This window comes from Pristiophorus japonicus, chromosome 1 (assembly GCF_044704955.1).
Source record: "Pristiophorus japonicus isolate sPriJap1 chromosome 1, sPriJap1.hap1, whole genome shotgun sequence".
Classification (NCBI taxonomy): Eukaryota; Metazoa; Chordata; class Chondrichthyes; family Pristiophoridae; genus Pristiophorus; species Pristiophorus japonicus.
This window is the reverse complement of record NC_091977.1, coordinates 339,673,050-339,691,339: the sequence shown is the minus strand read 5'-3', so window position 1 is coordinate 339,691,339 and position 18,290 is coordinate 339,673,050. Positions and strand designations below refer to the sequence as shown.

The 18,290-nt window shown below is 44.2% G+C and overlaps 1 protein-coding gene across 17 annotated transcripts in view; it reads right to left on the bottom strand.

Annotated features, from left to right (window-relative positions):
• The window catches only part of lrrfip2 (leucine rich repeat (in FLII) interacting protein 2), a 259,131-nt gene that overhangs the window by 120,380 nt on the left and 120,461 nt on the right, over window positions 1-18,290 (bottom strand). For 12 of the 17 annotated variants that reach the window (XM_070889556.1, XM_070889546.1, XM_070889613.1 and 9 more), the window contains 3 exons: window positions 14,086-14,142; window positions 13,928-13,981; window positions 259-327 (listed from right to left, as the gene is read on the bottom strand). The exons of 4 other annotated variants lie outside the window; for them this stretch is intronic. In XM_070889556.1, the coding sequence (XP_070745657.1) occupies window positions 259-327; window positions 13,928-13,981; window positions 14,086-14,142 (180 nt within the window). The remainder of the gene's footprint in view (window positions 1-258; window positions 328-13,927; window positions 13,982-14,085; window positions 14,143-18,290) is intronic. One more of the 17 variants, XM_070889622.1, reaches the window with a different exon arrangement.

Here is an 18,290-nt window from a genome sequence, read left to right as displayed (position 1 = left end):
ATTCTCTACCACAGAAAGTTGCTGAGGCCAGTTCATTAGATATATTCAAAAGGGAGTTAGATGTGGCCCTTACGGCTAAAGGGATCAAGGAGGAATGGGGTACTAAAGTTGCATGATCAGCCATGATCATATTGAATGGTGGTGCAGGCTCGAAGGGTCGAATGGCCTACTCCTGCACCTATTTTCTATGTTTCTATCTCTAATTATTAGCAAAGGCTCAAATCACAGAAGACACTTGGACATGCAGATAGAGCTCACCACGCTGTCACGACGCCCCTGGTTGAAACTATCTTGGGACACGGTGCTCAATGTTTCATCGTCTGAATTCTATGAACAGTTAAAGTAAATAAATTATGAAACAATTATTGATGAGAGGAATCTCATCCCACTACACAGTGCCATGCTGCTCCAGCTTCAGCAAAGCACATCACATCTCAATAGGCCTCGTCTGCAAAAATTGCAGTTCTCTCACTGAACACAAATTGCACAATGTTGCAAGTTCTTCATTTTTTAAAAAACTCCAAGGTTGCAAATGACCAGATATAAATGAAGTTTAGTTTGACTTGTGCAGTCATTTTATGTTGTCAATGAGATGCACAAGTTTAAGCCTATTATACAAGTCTTCAAGTAGAATTAGTTCTGTAAGGTGTTGGTGTTCCTGATGTTCTGAAATTATAATGCAGAGCAGGTTTCTTATCGGTGAACAAAACACTAAAACCATCCACAAGCATAAACAGAATATAGATAAAACAGCCCCAGAGTCCTCCCACCATTACAGATAAAAATGCATCAGATGAGTTAGTGATGCTCTGGAGACTATAACCAAATGTGGATGAATTCTATCTGCAGAGGAGGAAAGTACAGAGATAGGGTCTGGGGAGGTGTGAAAGAAAGCTCTTGCCTTGGAGTTGAAATGCGTTGATTACACATTTCTAATACGTGATTCCAAACACAGTGCACACTTGCAGTCATCAACATTACGATTGGAGGGGACCGGGGAAACGTGTTGCATCTTGCAAAGATAGAAAGCAATGGGAAACCTTAACAAAGACAAGCTAAATCTTTGGCCAATACAAGGCTGCAGCCAATCTAATGCAGGTCCCAGATTTTAAGAGGTTTAACTTTACAAAAATGGCTGAAGATCTGACCCTGTGGACTCTTCCAGAAGATCAGCTATCACCGCCCATCTCTGCATCTCCCTCCAGAATATCCGTTCACTTGTGAACAAGGGCCTTGCCATCCATGAGTATATTGTGGAAGATTGCTTTCACATCATGGCCTTGACAGAAACATGGATGCCGGGTGATGACACATTTCCCCCTTAATGAAGTCTCCCCACCTGACTATACTTTCCATCACTTACCCCGCTCAGACTGCAGGGCCGGTGTGGCCCTCATCACCAAATCATACCTATCCTCTGGCACTAACTCCTCCTTTGAGCATCTAACATTGTTCCACTCCTCTTGCCTCTCCTTTAAAACCCTTGTTCTCTACAGCCCACCCAAATACCATGCCAAGTTCCTCACCATGATATCTTCACTAATTTCCTTCTTCAGCCTTTGCACGGAGCGATTTCTCATCCTCGATGATTTCAACCTCCATCTCAACTCATCATGCCCTCTCTCCTCTGAATTCACTGCCCACCTATCCTCCCATAATCTCTCCCTCCATATAAGCTCCCCTAGCCATATGCACGGTTTTACATAGGATTACATAGAATATACGGCACAGAAACAGGCCATTCGGCCCAACCAGTCCATGTCGGCATTTATGCTCCACTCGAGCCTCCACCAGTCTTTCCTCATCTAACTCTTATTAGCATAACCCTCTATTCCCTTCTCCTTCATATGCTTGTCTAGCCTCCCCTTAAATGCATTGATACTATTTGCCTCAATCACTCCCTGTGGTAGCAAGTTACACATTCTCACCACTCTTTAGGTAAAGAAGATTCTTCTGATTCCCTATTGGATTCCTTGGTGACTATCTTATATAATTATGCTCTTTCCCTTCAGTTAAAGGGGAGGGCTGCTGCCACGTTCGTGACACCCACTGGGCCATTTTTTGAGGCGGTGACGGCTCTTAAAAATGGGGCAATTTCAGCCCCATTCTCTCTGTGTCCACTGTATCAAAACCTTTCATAATTTTGAAGATGTTTATTAGGTCACCCCTCAGCCTTCTTTTTTCAAGAGGAAAGAGACTCAGCCTATTCATCCTTTCCTGATATGTATACACTTGCATTTCTGGTATTGTCCTTGTAAATCTTCTCTGCACCCTCCCAGTGCCTCTATATCCTTTTTATAATACGGCGACCAGAACTGTACACAGTACTTCAAGTGTGGTCCAACCAAGATTCGATACAGGTTTCTCATAACTTCCCTACTTTTCAGTTCTATACCTCTGGAAATAAACCCCAGTGCTTGGTTTGCTTTTTTTATGGCTTTGCTCTCGTACAACTACGCTTATCAATTCCCAGCTGTCCAGCCTTTGGCCCTCCATTCACCATGACATCTCTGCAGCTCAATCACACCCTCACCACCACCTTTGATGCCCCATTCCCCGTCAATACAATTACTCTCTCTCACCCTGGCCATTCCTCCTGGTACAGCTCTGATCTTCGCTCCCTTAAGTCCAAGGGACGTAGACTTCAACGGAGATGGTGGACAACTGGTTTAGCCATTCATCGCCAGATCTAGCTGGACCACATAAAGCACTATTGGGTCCGACTCTCGTCTGCCAAAATCGCTCACTGTTCCAGAATCATTCTGGAATGTAAAGATAAATCCCGGCTTCTACTCTACACTGAAAAACCACTTCTTTAAACACCTCTCCCCAGTCTCCACCCTCACCTCCGACAATAAGGGTGAGGAGTTTATGGACTTCTTTGTCTCCAAGATTGAGACCATCTGTTCGGCCGCCTCTGCCTCTACCCTTCCTTCCCCTAGCCCCCTGGGCCAAACTTCCTCTAAGGAAGCCCCCTGCCCTAGCAGCTTTCTCCAGTTCCTCTCCGATCTCCCCTCATGACCTTTCCGAACTCATCGTGCCCATGAGACCCACTTCCTGCTCCCTTAACCCTATTCCCACCAAACTGCTGACCACCCAACTTCCTTTTCTGGCTCCTATGTTAGCTGACATTAACGGTTTGCTCTCAAGTACTGTATCCCTCCTCCCTCAAATCTGCCGTCATTAGCCCCCTCTTCAAAAAACCAACCCTCAATCCCTCCGCCCTTGCAAACTACCGCCACATCTCCAACCTCCCTTTCCTCTCCAAAGTCCTTGAACATGTTGTCACCTCCAAAATCCGTGCTCATTTTTCTCGCAATTCCATGTTTGAATTCCACCGATCTGGTGTACACGCTTGCCGCAGTACCAAAAAGGCTCACATCAAAGTCGCAAACGACATCCTTTGTGACGGTGACAAAGACAAACCTCCTTGTGCTTCTTGACTTGTCTGCAGCCTTTGACACGGTTGACCACTCTATCCTTCTCCAATACCTCTCCACCGTCGTCCGGCTGCAGTGGCCTGGTTCCATTCTGATCTATTTAATCGTAGCCAGAGAATCACCTGCAACGGTTTCTCTTCCCACCCCTGCATAGTTAACTCTGGTGTCCCCCAAGAATCTATCCTTAGCCCCCTCCTATTTCTCATCAACATGTTGGTGACACCATCCTGAAACACTCTGTCAGTTTCCACATGTACTCCAATGATACCCAGTTCTACCTCACGACCACTTCGCTCGACCCGTCCACGGTCTCTAAATTGTCAGACTGCTTGTCCGATATCCAGTGCTGGATGAGCAGAAATTTACTCCAATTGAATATTGCAAAGACCGAAGCCCTTGTTTTCAGTCCCCGCCACAAACTCCGTTCTCTAGTCGCTGACTCCATCCCTCTCCCCAACTTCTGTCTGAGGCTGAACCAGACTGTTCACAACCTTGGTGTCATATTTGATCCCAAAATGAGCTTTCGACCACAAATCCGCAGCTTAACTAAGACCGGCTATTTCCACCTGTCTCCGCCCTTACCTCAGCTCATCCACGCCTTTGTTACCTCTGGACTTGACTACTCCAACACACTCCTGGCTGGCCTCCCACATTCTACCCTACGTAAATTAGAGGTGATCCAAAACTCGGCTGCCCATGTCCTAACTTGCACCAAGTCCCGCTCACCCATCACCCCTGTGCTCGCTGACCTATATTGGCTTCCAGTTAAGCAACGCCTCTTTCAAAATTCACATCCTTATTTTCAAATCCTTCCATGGCCTCGCCCCTTCCCATCTCTAATCTCCAGCCCCACAACTCCCCCTCCTCCCAGAGATGTCTGCGCTCATCTAATTCTGCCCTCTTCAGCATCCCTGATTATAATCACTCAACCATTGGTGGCCGTGCATTCTGTTGCCTAGGCTCCAAGCTCTGGAACTGCCTGCTTAAACCTTTCCGCCTCTTTATCCTCCTTAAAACATACCTCTTTGACCAAGCTTTTGGTCAGCTGCGCTAATTTCTACTTGTGCGTCTCGGTGTCAAATTTTTCATCTCATAATACTTCTGTGCAGCATCTTGGGACGTTTCATTACGTTAAAGGCGCTATATAAATACAAGTTGTTGTTGTTGTTAACCTGTGTCGCAACTTTTAGTGATGTGTGTATTTGTACTCCCAGATCCCTTTGTTCCTCTACCCCACCTAAACTCGCACCCTCCAAGTAATATGTGACCTCCCTATTCTTCGTACCAAAATGTAATACCTCACATTTATCTGAGTTGAACTTTATTTGCCAATTATATACCCATTCTGCAAGTTTGTTAATGTCCTCCTGTAATTTGTTGTAGTCCTCCTCGGTATTGATAATTTGGTGTCATCCACGGTCACCCATTCAACCTTGTTATCTCTCGTGGCCTCTCTACTCCGACTGTGTCAATCACAGATAAGGCCATCTCTGATCTCTTCCTTTTATCCTTCACCACTCAGTCACCTTCCCCCTTCCAAACCCACTTCCTTCTGTGTCCATCCCTGGAAGAAACTCTCCCCAAGTCACTTACAACAGAACTTTCAAATTCCCAACCGTCGACCCTTTGGCCCTCCTCTCACCATGACGTTTGTGTCGTTACCAATCTGCTCCGGCCATCTCATAAGAAAATAATAAATAGGAGCAGGAATAGGCCATTCAGCCCCTCGAGCCTGCTCCGTCATTCATGATCTTCTACCTCAACTCCACTTTCCTGCAGTATACCCATATCCCTCGATTCCCTTAACATCCAAAAATCTATCGATCTCTGTCCTGAGTATACGCAACGACTGAGCCTCCACAGCCCTTTGGGGTAGAGAATTACAAAGATTCATCACCCTCTCAGTGAAGACATTTCTCCTCATCTCAGTCCTTATTCTGAGACTGTGACCCCTGGTTCTAGACTCCCCAGCTAGGGGAAACATCCTCCCTGTATCTACCCTGTCAAGCCCTGTAAGAATTCTGTATGTTTCAATGAGATCACCTCTCATTCTTCTAAACTCTGGGGAATATAGGCCAGGTCTCCTCATAGGACAAGCCTCCGATCCCAGGAATCAGTCTGGTCAATCTTTGTTGCACTCGCTCTAGGGCAAGTATATAATTCCTTAGGTAAGCAAACCAAAAATGTACATAATACTCCAGGTGTGGTCTCACCAGGGTCTAATATAATTGTGGTAAAACGTCTTTACTCTTGTACTCAAATTCTCTTGTAAACAACAACAACAACTTGTATTTATGTAGTGCCTTCACAGAAGTATTACGAGATAAAAATTTGACACCGAGCCACACAAGTAGAAATTAGCGCAGGTGACCAAAAGCTTGGTCAAAGAGGGATGTTTTAAGCAGCGTCTTGAAGGAGGAAAGAGAGGTAGAGAGGCAGAGAGATTTAGACAGGGAGTTTCAGAGCTTGGGGCCTAGGCAACAGAAGCCACCAATGGTTGAGTGATTATAATAAGGGATGCTGAGGAGGGCAGAATTAGAGGAGCGCAGATACCTCGGGGTGTGGGGGGGGGGGAGGCAGTTTGTGGGGCGAGACCACGGAGGGATTTGAAAATAAGGATGACAAAATTGAAATAGAGGCGTTGCTTAACTGAAAGCCAATGGTAGGTCAGCGAGCACAGGGGTGATGGGTGAGTGGGACTTGGTGCGAGTTAGGATATAGGCAGCAGAGTTTTGGATCACCTCTAATGTAAAGGTGATCATGCTTTCCTAATTGCTTGCTGTATCTGCATGTTAACTTTCAGTGATTCGTGTAGAAGGACACCCAGGTCTCTCTGAACACCAACATTTCCGAATCTCTCACCATATAAAAAATACTCTGCTTTTCTATTTTTCCTATCAAAGTGGATAACTTCACATTTCTCCACATTATATTCCATTTGCCATGTTCTTGCCAACTCAGTTAGCCTGTCTATATCCCCTTGAAGCCTCTTTGCATCCTCCTCATAATTTGCATTCCCACCTAGCTTTGTATCATCAGCAAACTTGGATATATTACATTTGGTCCCCTCATCCAAATCATTAATATAGATTGTGAATAGCTGAGGCCCAAGCACTGATCCTTGCGGTACCCCACTAGTTATCACACTCTCACCTCTAACCTTTAATGCCCTTAACCCCAACTAAAACTATTACTCATCTCCCAATTCTGTGTCCACCTTTCCCGCAACTACATGTCTGAACCCCGCAAATTGGATTTCTGCCACAGCACTGAAATGGCTCTCATCAAAATCACAAATTACATCTTATGTGACTGTGGTAAACTCATCCTTCTCGACCTGTCTGCAACCTTTGGCACCGTTAACCACATCATCCTCTTCAAGTGCTTCTGTCATCCAGCTGGGTGGGACTGTCCGAGCCTGGTTCCATTCTTGTCTATCCAGTCATAGCCAGAGAATCACCTCCAATGGCTTCTCTTTCCACTCCCACACTATTGCTTCTGGAATTCCACAAGGATCTATCCTTGGCCCCCTGCTATTTCTCAACTACACGGTGCCCCTCTGCGACATCATCTGAAAACACGTCAAGTTCCACATGTACACGGACGACACCCAGCTCTACCTCACCACCACCTCCCTCGACCCCTCCACTGTCTGATTTGTCACGCAGCTTGTCCAACATCCAGTCCTGGATGAGTGGAAATTTCCTCCAACTAAATATTGGGAAGATTAAAGTCATTTCCTTTGATCCCCAACACAAACTCCATTCCCGAGCTACTGAGCCCATCCCTCTTTCTGGTCAGCATGAGACTGAACCAGCCCATTAGCAACCAAGGTGGCCTATTTTACCCCGAGATGAGCTTCCGACCACATACCTCTTGCTTCATCACCAAGAAAGCCTACTTCCACTTATGTAACATCACCTGTCTCCGCCCCTGCCTTAGTTCATCTGCTGCTTAATCCATGCCTTTGTTACTTCTAGAGACTATTCCAATGTTCACCTGACCAACCTCCCACCTTGCACACTCTGTAAACTTGCTCATCCAAAACTCTGCTGCTCATATCCTAACTCACACCAAGTCCCATTCACCCATCATCTGTGCTCTCTAACCTACCGTGGACCCGGTCGAGAAATGCCTTGATTTTAAAATTCTCATCCTGGTATTCAAATCCCTCCATGGCCTCGTCCCTCCCTATTTCTTTAGCATCCTCCATCCTCCATCCCTTCAACCCTCAGATTTCTGCGTTCCTCCATTTCTAGCCTCTTGTGCATTCCCAATTTTAAAAAAGGTCCAGCATTGGCGGTCCTGCTGTCAGCTGCCTGGGCCTTTGGCTCTCAAATTCCCTTCCTAACCAGCGCTGATTGTCTCTCCCTCGTTCCTCCTGCAAGACGTTTCTTAAAACCTACCTCTTCGACCAAGCTTTTGGTCATCTGTCCTAATATCTCAGGTGCCTTGGCATCAAATTTTGTTTGATAACACTGCTTTGGGACATTTTACTATGTTACAGGTGCTATATCAATGCAATTTGTTGTGTTTTCTTTGCAATCCTTAAATCTCATTGTTTAAGGGGATATCCTGTTGGTTGTCCTGTCCTCTCAGGTTGCAGATGCCCTGTTTCTCTCGCAGTGCTGTTACCAGTTCGCTCGTTCAGAAACTTTGTGGGCAAAGATGTTGCAAGCTGAATAGAGAAGGGGCAAGTCTAACAAACCGCAGATGTTATTAAATATCCTGCGACAGCAAAATCTGGCCCATTATCTTCATTCTCCAGCAAAGCAAAGTGCATTAGCCACTATAGGCCCAGCCAAGGTTTTAAAAATCACTTTACTAGGATGAAGTCATGCGCCTACATGAAACATCGAACCTGAGGTAACAGCAGGCCACATGGAGCTCTGGAAATCTGTCCCTTTTTATACTTGCATTAATTATTTGCTGTTTTTTCTGGGCTTTGTCTATTATCTTATTGGTGCTTTATTTAAATCAGAACACCAAGATCTGTTGGTATTAGCACCTCGGAGACATGCAACTTATTCAGAACATGGATCTAAAAATTATGTGGCCAATGAAGATAAAATCTTGGATACCCCTGCTTTACACAACAGAGAGAGGGGGCGCGAGTGCGAGCGAGCGCAAAGACGAGGGCGGGAGGACGCGAGGGGAGGCGAGGCGGGGTTGGGGGCGGAGATTGGGCGAGAGGGAGGGAGGGAGAGATTGAGCGAGAGGTGGGGAGGGAGAGAGAGATTGAGCGAGAGGGAGGGAGGGAGAGAGAGATTGAGCGAGGGGGGGGCGGAGATTGAGCGAGAGGGGGGGAGGGAGAGATTGAGCGAGAGGGGGGGAGGGAGAGATTGAGCGAGGGGGGGGAGGGAGAGATTGAGCGAGGGGGGGGAGGGAGAGATTGAGCGAGAGGGGGGGAGGGAGAGATTGAGCGAGAGGGGGGGAGGGAGAGATTGAGCGAGAGGGGGGGAGGGAGAGATTGAGCGAGAGGGGGGGAGGGAGAGATTGAGCGAGAGGGGGGGAGGGAGAGATTGAGCGAGAGGGGGGGAGGGAGAGATTGAGCGAGAGGGGGGGAGGGAGAGATTAAGCGAGAGGGGGGGAGGGAGAGATTAAGCGAGAGGGGGGGAGGGAGAGATTGAGCGAGAGGGGGGGAGGGAGAGATTGAGCGAGAGGGGGGGGGAGGGAGAGATTGAGCGAGGGGGGGGGGGAGGGAGAGATTGAGCGAGAGGGAGGGAGGGAGAGATTGAGCGAGAGGGAGGGAGGGAGAGATTGAGCGAGAGGGAGGGAGGGAGAGATTGAGCGAGAGGGAGGGAGGGAGAGATTGAGCGAGAGGGAGGGAGGGAGAGATTGAGCGAGAGGGAGGGAGGGAGAGATTGAGCGAGAGGAAGGGAGGGAGAGATTGAGCGAGAGGGAGAGATTGAGAGAGAGACTGAGAGTGAAACATCACTATACTTTCGATTCATGCAGCACTGGCACTAGCACTGGGGAAAGAGGGAGCTGTTCTGCTGGGACGGGCTCCTCTTAAACAGGACTGGCAACAGTGTCCTGGTGAAGCGAATAACTAGGATATTAGATAAGGATGTAAACTAATGAAGTGGGGTGTGGGAGGATTCAGGAAAGGGTAAATTCAAAAGCAAAAAAAAAAGTGAAGGCTGGAGAGCAGAGCAGCAATTTGGGTAAAATTAAGTAGAGTGGGTCAGGAGGGGACAGAGAGCCTAACAAAGGTAATGGGGCATTAATGACTAAGGTGACATCAGGAAAAATATAAAAAAAGCATTCACACAAAAATAAATGAAGTAATAGCATAGATAGAAATACATGGGTGTGATCTAATAGCCAATAAGGAGACATGGTTGCAGAATAACCAAAGGTTGGGAACTAAATATTCCAGCAACCTTCACTTTTCGAAGAGACAGACAAAATGGAAAAGGAGGGCAGGGGAGGGGAGAGGGTTGGGGTTGCCCTGATAAAAGGATGGGATAAAGACAGTAAGAGAGAAAGGATCTTAGCTTGGAAAATCAAGATGTAGAATCACTTTTGGTGGAGCTAAGAAACAACAAGGGGCAGAAAACAGGAGTCGGAGTAATTTATAGGCTCCCTAACAGGAGTTGTCACGTCAGGCACAGATCAGGAAATGAGAAGTGCATGTAACAAGGGTAATACAGTAATCATGGGGGACTTTAATCTTTATATAGACTGGGCAAACCAAATTTGCAGTAATAACTGTGGAGGAAGAGTTCGTGGATGTTTTCAAGATAGTTTTTTAGATCAGTATCTCGAGCAACCAACGAGAGAACAGGCTATTTTAGATCTAGTATTGTGCAATGAGAAAGGGTTGTCGTAAAGGAGCCTCTGGGGAAGAGAGATCATAATCAGATAGAATTTTATGTTGAGTTTGAGTGTGATTTAGTCAAGTCTGAAATTAAGGTCTTAAATCTGAACAAAGCAAACTATGTAGGTATGAGGGGCGAGTTGGCTAAGATAGATTGGGAAACCAGATTAAAAGACACAACGGTAGATAAGCAATGGCAAACATTTAAAGAAATAATTCATAACTTGCAACAAATATGCATTCCCTTAAGGAATAAAAACCCCATGGAAAAAGTGGTCCAACCGTGGATAACAAGAGAACTTAAAGATAGTATTAGATTAAAGTATTAGATTAAAGGAAGAGGCTTATAATATAGGTGCAGCGTTGAGAATCTCAAACCCGCGGTACTGGTTCCGGATTCCGGGCTTTCGATCGTCTTTGATGTCACGAATCCGGAAACACCTGAGCTCAGGTTTCGGTATTTCCGGATTTCGGAACATCAAAAAGGCGGCTGGGGGGTGGGTGGTGACCCCGTCGCGGGCGAGGTGTTCGGGCTGGCCAACCCCGTCGTGGACGAGGTGTTCGGGCCGGCCTGTGAGGAGGCCCCGAGGTAAGGGCAGCAGCGGCGAGCGTGGCAAGGTAAGGGTAGCGGCAGGGAGGTGAGGCCTGTGGTCAGGCAGCGGTGGGGCCCCGAGATCGGCAGGTCCAGATTCCGTAACATTTTACGGATTCCGGTCGACCCTGCCACCAAATCAGTCCAGAGTCCAGATTCCGGAATTCCAGATTTTCGCGCTGCACCTGTATTGCCAAAATGAGTAGTAAGCCTGATCATTCAGATGATTTTAGAATTTAGCAAAGGATGACCAAGGAATTAATAGAGAGAAAATAGAATGTGAGTAAACTAACAATAGACATAAAATAAATTGTAAAAGCCTCTTTCGGCATGTAAAAAGGAAGAGATTAGCTAAAGTAAATGTGAGTCCCTTATAGGCAGAGACAGGAGAAATTATAATGGGGAATAACAAAATGGCAGAGATATTAAACAAATAATTTGCATCTGTCTTCGCAGAAAGACACATAAAACATTCCGGAAATAGTGGGGAACCAAAGGTCTAGTAAGAATGAAGAACTTAAAGAAATTAATATTAGTAAAGAAATAGTACTGGAGAAATTACTGGGACCAAAAGCCAACAAATCCCCTGAACCGGACGGCCTGCATCCTCGGGTTTAAAAAAAAAGAGGTGGCTACAGAGATAGTTAATGCATTGGTTTTGATCTTCCAAAATTCCCTAGATTTTAGAATGGTCCCTGTGAATTGGAAGATCACAAACGTAACAACACTGTTCAACGAAGGAGGGAGAGAGAATACAGGTAACTATAGGCCAATTAGCCTGATATCAGAAGTAGGGAAAATGCTGGAATCTATTATTAGGAACGTTGTAACAGGGCACTTAGAAAATCATAATATGATTGGGCAGAGTCACCAATTTATGAAAGGGAAATCATGTTTGACAAATCCATTGGAGCTTTTTTAGGTTTTAACCAGCAGGTAGACAAGGGGGAACCAGTGGATGTAGTATATTTGGATTTTCAAAAAGCATTCAATAACGTGCCACACAAGGGGCTAATACACAAAATTAGGATTCATGGGATTGGAGGCAATATGGATTGAGGTGGACGGATTAAGGATTGGTTTAACACAGAAAACAGACAGTAGGAATAAATGGGTAATTTCAAATTGGCAGCTGTAACTAGTGGGGTACTGCATGGATCAGTGCTTGGACCTCAGCTATTTACAATCTATATCGATTACTTAAATGAGGCAACCCGAGTGTAATGTGTCCAAGTTTGCTGACAATACAAAGCTAGGTGGGTTGGAAGTTGTGAGGAGGACGCAGAGGCTGCAACGGTATACAGACAGGTTAAGTGAGTAGGCAAGAATGTGGCAGGTGGAATATGATGTGAGAAATATGAAGTTATCCACTTTGGTCGGAAAAATAGAAAAGCAGAATATTTTTTAAATAGTGAGAGACTGCGGAATGATATTCAGAGGGAGCTGGGTGTCCTTGTACAGAAATTGCAGGAAGTTAACATGCAGCTACAGGAAGCAATTATGAAAGCAAATGGTATGTTAGCCATACTAAAAGGTATGTGGCATGAGTGAGGAGGGGGCGCAAGAGACGTGGGGCAGAGTGGAGGAGGATGGGGAGGAAAGGGAGTTGGAAGGATGAAATACAGTACCAAATATTGGTGATATGATGCATTATCCAAAATGAGGATTTCACACCTCAAAACACATCACAGAACATGATGGCTTACATATCAACAAAATGGATCATGCAATTCAGTCTAAAGAGCAATGTAGCTGAAAGTTAATAAAACCAAAGTTTGATTTAAAAGCAGCCAGTTTTCAAAATACAACCGTGTTTCACCACTGCGATGCAGATTTAGTCAGTCTGTACTTGTTGGAGTGAGTCCACAGATGCAGTGCTGCAGCTGGCACTTGCATTGCGATCAGATCCATTTCTTCTCATTCATTCAGCTCTTAGATGGGATATGGGGCCGAACTCTGTGCAGAGTGACTCAGGAAGCATTCCAATCAAATGTCCCATAGAATTCATATGCAGCATTATGAACAGATAACAGTTAATTTGATATAAATGGGCACTTAGTAAGAGGGCTTGAAGCAAGAGAAATGATTTTCTGTGACTATAATGTACTCAAACTACCTTGACATTTAGATTCCTTGCATTGTTTGGTATGTATCCAGTATATTAGAGTTTCTCACATCAAATATTTCACATGCAGTTGTTAAGATTGTTATTGTGATGACAATGACTGAGCATGTCTGGTCTTCATGTAACAAAGCAGTGTTACGCAGGAGACCAACTCAACTAAGTTGCTTGATACTGTTGACACATTTTCATTCTGTCATTCAGTTTAAAAAAAAACTGTATTTACACCTTCAGGGGGAGAAATTGGCCAAGCTTGCGCACGTTTTTTCAGCGATATTTCACCTTTTTTGCCAGTAAAATGTACTCCCCTAAATTGGCCAAAGTTAACGAATGGCGGTTTTGAAATATCGCCGAAAAGCAGATCGACCACGTGCAACTCAAAAAAAAAACACACCGCTTAAAATTGGCGTTCGGAGAACCTGTACTCAAGGTGAAAAAAAAACGCCCGAGAAAAGCCCTCATTGAAGCCCCAGAAACAGCGGTAGGTATGAAGACCTACAAAAAAGGTAAGTTAAAGTTTTTATTTTTTAATTATTTTTCTGCGATTCGTTAGTTAAGTATATAGTGAATGTTTCCTGATTTTTAATTTTTTTAATTTTGGGGGATTTTCTCCCCTCCCAGGGCCTGTATTTTTGGTGGTGATAGGCCTCGGGCTAAAGTTGGCGAGGATTGCGGTTTCCACCATGAATCCCCGTGCAATGCCGATTTTTACCGTCGGGTGCATTTTTTGCCAATTTTACCCCCTTAAAAAATGGCGACGTTTTTAGTGGTATTTTATCTGTAAAATAACGGGGAAAAACTATATCGCCAAAAACTGAATTTCTAGACCCTAGTGTTTGTGCAGTGAAGATTTCTGTTGTGGCACCTCATGATTTGCATCATTAATTTAATCAACAATAATTTCATGCATAAATTGGAAATCATTCGCCATGCTCAGACACTAATCTTACCAGTGGGCTGTTGTGCACTGAGCTTGTTCGAGAAGAATAGCTGTATTCAGATGGCTGCAGAAAAATTCAGGATTTTAAAAGCATAATGATGCTGTCCATTAATCTAAAAGCTTTTTAAAAAAAAATACAGGTGTCATACACACAGTCAGGAAACTTACAGTTCTTGAGCTATATCTCTGATCATGACTGTAAAGTCCCTCATCGCACAATGAAGCCTATAAATATAAAGTATGGGCCAAATGCTTAGTTGTTAGAGAAACAAGCTGAACCTCAACCTTTATTCGTCATTCAGCCAACCAGGTTAACATCACAACCACTATCAAATTCGGTCTACGCACAAGTAAACAAAGTACAAGCATTACAAGACCTAAATTTCTCAAGCATTTCAGCGTATCTGACTTAGAACTTTTGCACATTCTGATAAAACGTCACAACTGTCTAAAGTAAAGCTCTATAACTGCATTTTAAAAACAGGCTATGTTTTGATTTTTTGGGTGGGCGAAGAAAGGTAAACAAGCATAGCAAATTTTACTGCACCAAAGTCAGCTTCTTATCCTGTTCATTTTTATCTTATGTAATAAATGTGGGGCATGGGTTCAGTAAATGCACTTTCCATAGTCCAAAACAAACAAAAAACTTAGTTGGCTGCAACAGATCAGATTGGGGTTGCACTGAGGCTCCATTTGGTCCATTAGGCATCAACACTGGCTCAGTGGCAGCAGTCCTGCCCCAGAGTCAGAAGGTTGTAGGTTCAAGTACCACGCCAGGGATTTGAGCGCATAATCTAGGTTAACACTCCAGTGCAGTATTGAGGGAATGCTTCACTGTTAGAGGTATCATCTTTCAGATGAGGCATTAAACCAAACTAAAAGTCTGCTCTTTGAGATGGACGTAAAAGATTCCACGACACTAATTCATAGAAGAGCAGGGAGTATTCTCCTGGTAATGTTTATCCCTTAACCAACACCTAAAAAAACAGATCATTTGGTCATTATCACATAACTGTGTGCAAATTGGCCGCTGAGTTTCCTACATTACAACAGTGACTACACTTCAAAAGTACTTCATTGACTGTATTCGCTTTGTATTCCTTCACTTTGAGGTCATGAAAGGCGCTATATAAATTCAAGTCTTTCTATTATTAGTTTACAGAAGCAGTACTGGATTACCAATTTTAATTATCTCTTATTATTTGACAGGTTCAATTTCCACATAGAAATTCATTCTCCATTATCAAATGGGTCAGAGAGAGAAAGGAAAGAGGAATGAGAGGGAAGAGAGAGGAAGAGATGAAGAGAAAGGGAAAACACACCATGCTTGGCAACAGTAAATTTTCAAAAGAGATTACCATGCTGTAGCCATTTTTACACCCACCCCAATGTACAAAGGGGCTTGTTCTGAACACAGCTCATTACAGCCAGATAAGGCAACAAAAGGAGCTGAACTGAAAAAAGAACCTGCTCTTCTTCAAATTCTGTCATGGGATCTTTTATGCCCACCTGAATACAAAGTTCAGTTGAATGTCTCCTCTAACAAGTGCACCTCTAATAACATAGTCCTCACTCGTACTTACTGAACTGAAGTGTTAACCTAGATTATATATCCAAGTCCATGGTATGGCTTGAATTCACAACCTTCTGATGCACATGTCGGTGATTTACAGATTGCTTCAAAATGCACTATGAAAATTGACCCAAGGAGTGACCTGAGCACAGGCAAAATGGGTTCCAACTTTCCCTGTTGGCTGCTGTCCAACAAAGTAGGGACATTAATAACATACATTCTGCAACACAATTCTAGGATCTGTTAAGATGATGATTTTGCAAACATTTGCCTTGAATGATGACTATCTTCAGTTCTGTCTATGTCGAAGGCTGCAGTGACATGAATAACAGTTCTGGCAAAGGATTTGTATGCAAAATGTTAATACTTTCTTTTTTCAGATGCTGACACACCTACTCTCTATTTCCAGCATTTGAAGTTGTTTTTAATCAAGACAATCGAATCTAGAGTTAGTATCCCAAGTACTTTTCCTACTGTATTGATGGTGCTCATTTTAAATTGGATTCAGCTGTCTGGAATTCAGATAATTATTTCTGCTTTCCCAGCCACTTCATGACATTTACTTCAAATTGGTCATTAGCCTTGGCTCAATGATCGCACCCTCGCTTCTGAGGAAAAAGGTTGTGGGTTCAATTTCCACTCCAGAGTTGAGTATAAAATCTAGGTTGACACTCCAGTGCAGTACTGAGTGTCACTGCGCTGTTGGAGGAGCCGTCTTTCAGATGAGATGTTAAACCAAGGCCCCACCTGCCCTCTCAGTTGGATGTGAGAAATCCCATAATTTCAATTAAAGCAGTGGAGTTCTCCTGGTATCCTGGCCAACATTTATCCCTCAACCAACACCTAAAACAGATGATATGATCATTTATTTAATTACTGGTTGTGGAACCTTGTTGTGCGCAAATTGGCGGCAGTATTTCCGACATTACGACAGTGACTACACTTCAAAAGTACTTCATTGGCCGTAAAGCACTTTGAGAGATTCTGTGGTAGTGGAAGGTGCAATATAAATCCAAGTCATTTTTTTTCTTTGATTTACTACTTGGTTGTTATTCATGGAGCTGCAGTCCAAGCAGGTGATTTACTGTTAAGGGTTCATTTTGCATATGGAATTTTAACAAACGAGGAAGATTGCATTGTCACATAGTACAGCAATACTAAAGAATAGTACAATGGGGCAGTTTAATCGCGCAGCCTCGAATATAAACCCAGAACCTGAATTAGAATTATTGGAGACTTAGGCACCAAGAACATTTGCCTTTTGCAACCCCCACGCCCTCCATTAAAACACAAAATTTGCCTCGTTCCCTTCTGACAGTACTTCTAAATGCTAGAATATTTTGACCGAGCAGTTGCAGCAGTTTTTCTGTGTTCTGGGACATGGAGCCCTTGGTGGGGGTCTCATATTTGCCTGGGGTCACTGGGCACAGCCCCCAGGCCTGTGCATTAATCTGTATAAACCTATTAAAGCTCAGTTACACATTTCTACAACACTTAACAATTGGAGGAATCAGTCTTTAAATTGTCTTCGCTTAATGTATGAATGGCCAGAGAGATGGGTCAATGAAGGAGCTTCTACTAGACTATTAGACGGGGACTGGGAGAAATTTAGAACTCAGCAGAGGAGGACAAAGGGTTTGATTAGGGCAGGGAAAATGGAGTACGAGAAGAAGCTTGCAGGGAACATTAAGGCGGATTGCAAAAATTTCTATAGGTATGTAAAGAGAAAAAGGTTAGTAAAGACAAACGTAGGTCCCCTGCAGTCAGAATCAGGGGAAGTCATAACTGGGAACAAAGAAATGGCAGACCAATTGAACAAGTACTTTGGTTCGGTATTCACTAAGGAGGACACCAACAACCTTCCGGATATAAAAGGGGTCAGAGGGTCTAGTAAGGAGGAGGAACTGAGGGAAATCCTTATTAGTCGGGAAATTGTGTTGGGGAAATTGATGGGATTGAAGGCCGATAAATCCCCAGGGCCTGATGGACTGCATCCCAGAGTACTTAAGGAGGTGGCCTTGGAAATAGTGGATGCATTGACAGTCATTTTCCAACATTCCATTGACTCTGGATCAGTTCCTATCGAGTGGAGGGTAGCCAATGTAACCCCACTTTTTAAAAAAGGAGGGAGAGAGAAAACAGGGAATTATAGACCGGTCAACCTGACCTCAGTAGTGGGTAAAATGATGGAATCAATTATTAAGGATGTCATAGCAGTGCATTTGGAAAATGGTGACATGATAGGTCCAAGTCAGCATGGATTTGTGAAAGGGAAATCATGCTTGACAAACCTTCTGGAATTTTTTGAGGATGTTTCCAGTAAAGTGGACAAGGGAGAACCAGTTGATGTGGTATATTTGGACTTTCAGAAGGCTTTCGACAAGGTCCCACACAAGAGATTAATGTGCAAAGTTAAAGCACATGGGATTGGGGGTAGTGTGCTGACGTGGACTGAGAACTGGTTGTCAGACAGGAAGCAAAGAGTAGGAGTAAATGGGTACTTTTCAGAATGGCAGGCTGGGACGAGTGGTGTTACCGCAGGGTTCTGTGCTGGGGCCCCAGCTGTTTACATTGTACATTAATGATTTAGACGAGGGGATTAAATGTAGTATCTCCAAATTTGCGGATGACACTAAGTTGGGTGGCAGTGTGAGCTGCGAGGAGGATGCTATGAGGCTGCAGAGTGACTTAGATAGGTTAGGTGAGTGGGCAAATGCATGACAGATGAAGTATAATGTGGATAAATGTGAGGTTATCCACTTTGGTGGTAAAAACAGAGAGACAGACTATTATCTGAATG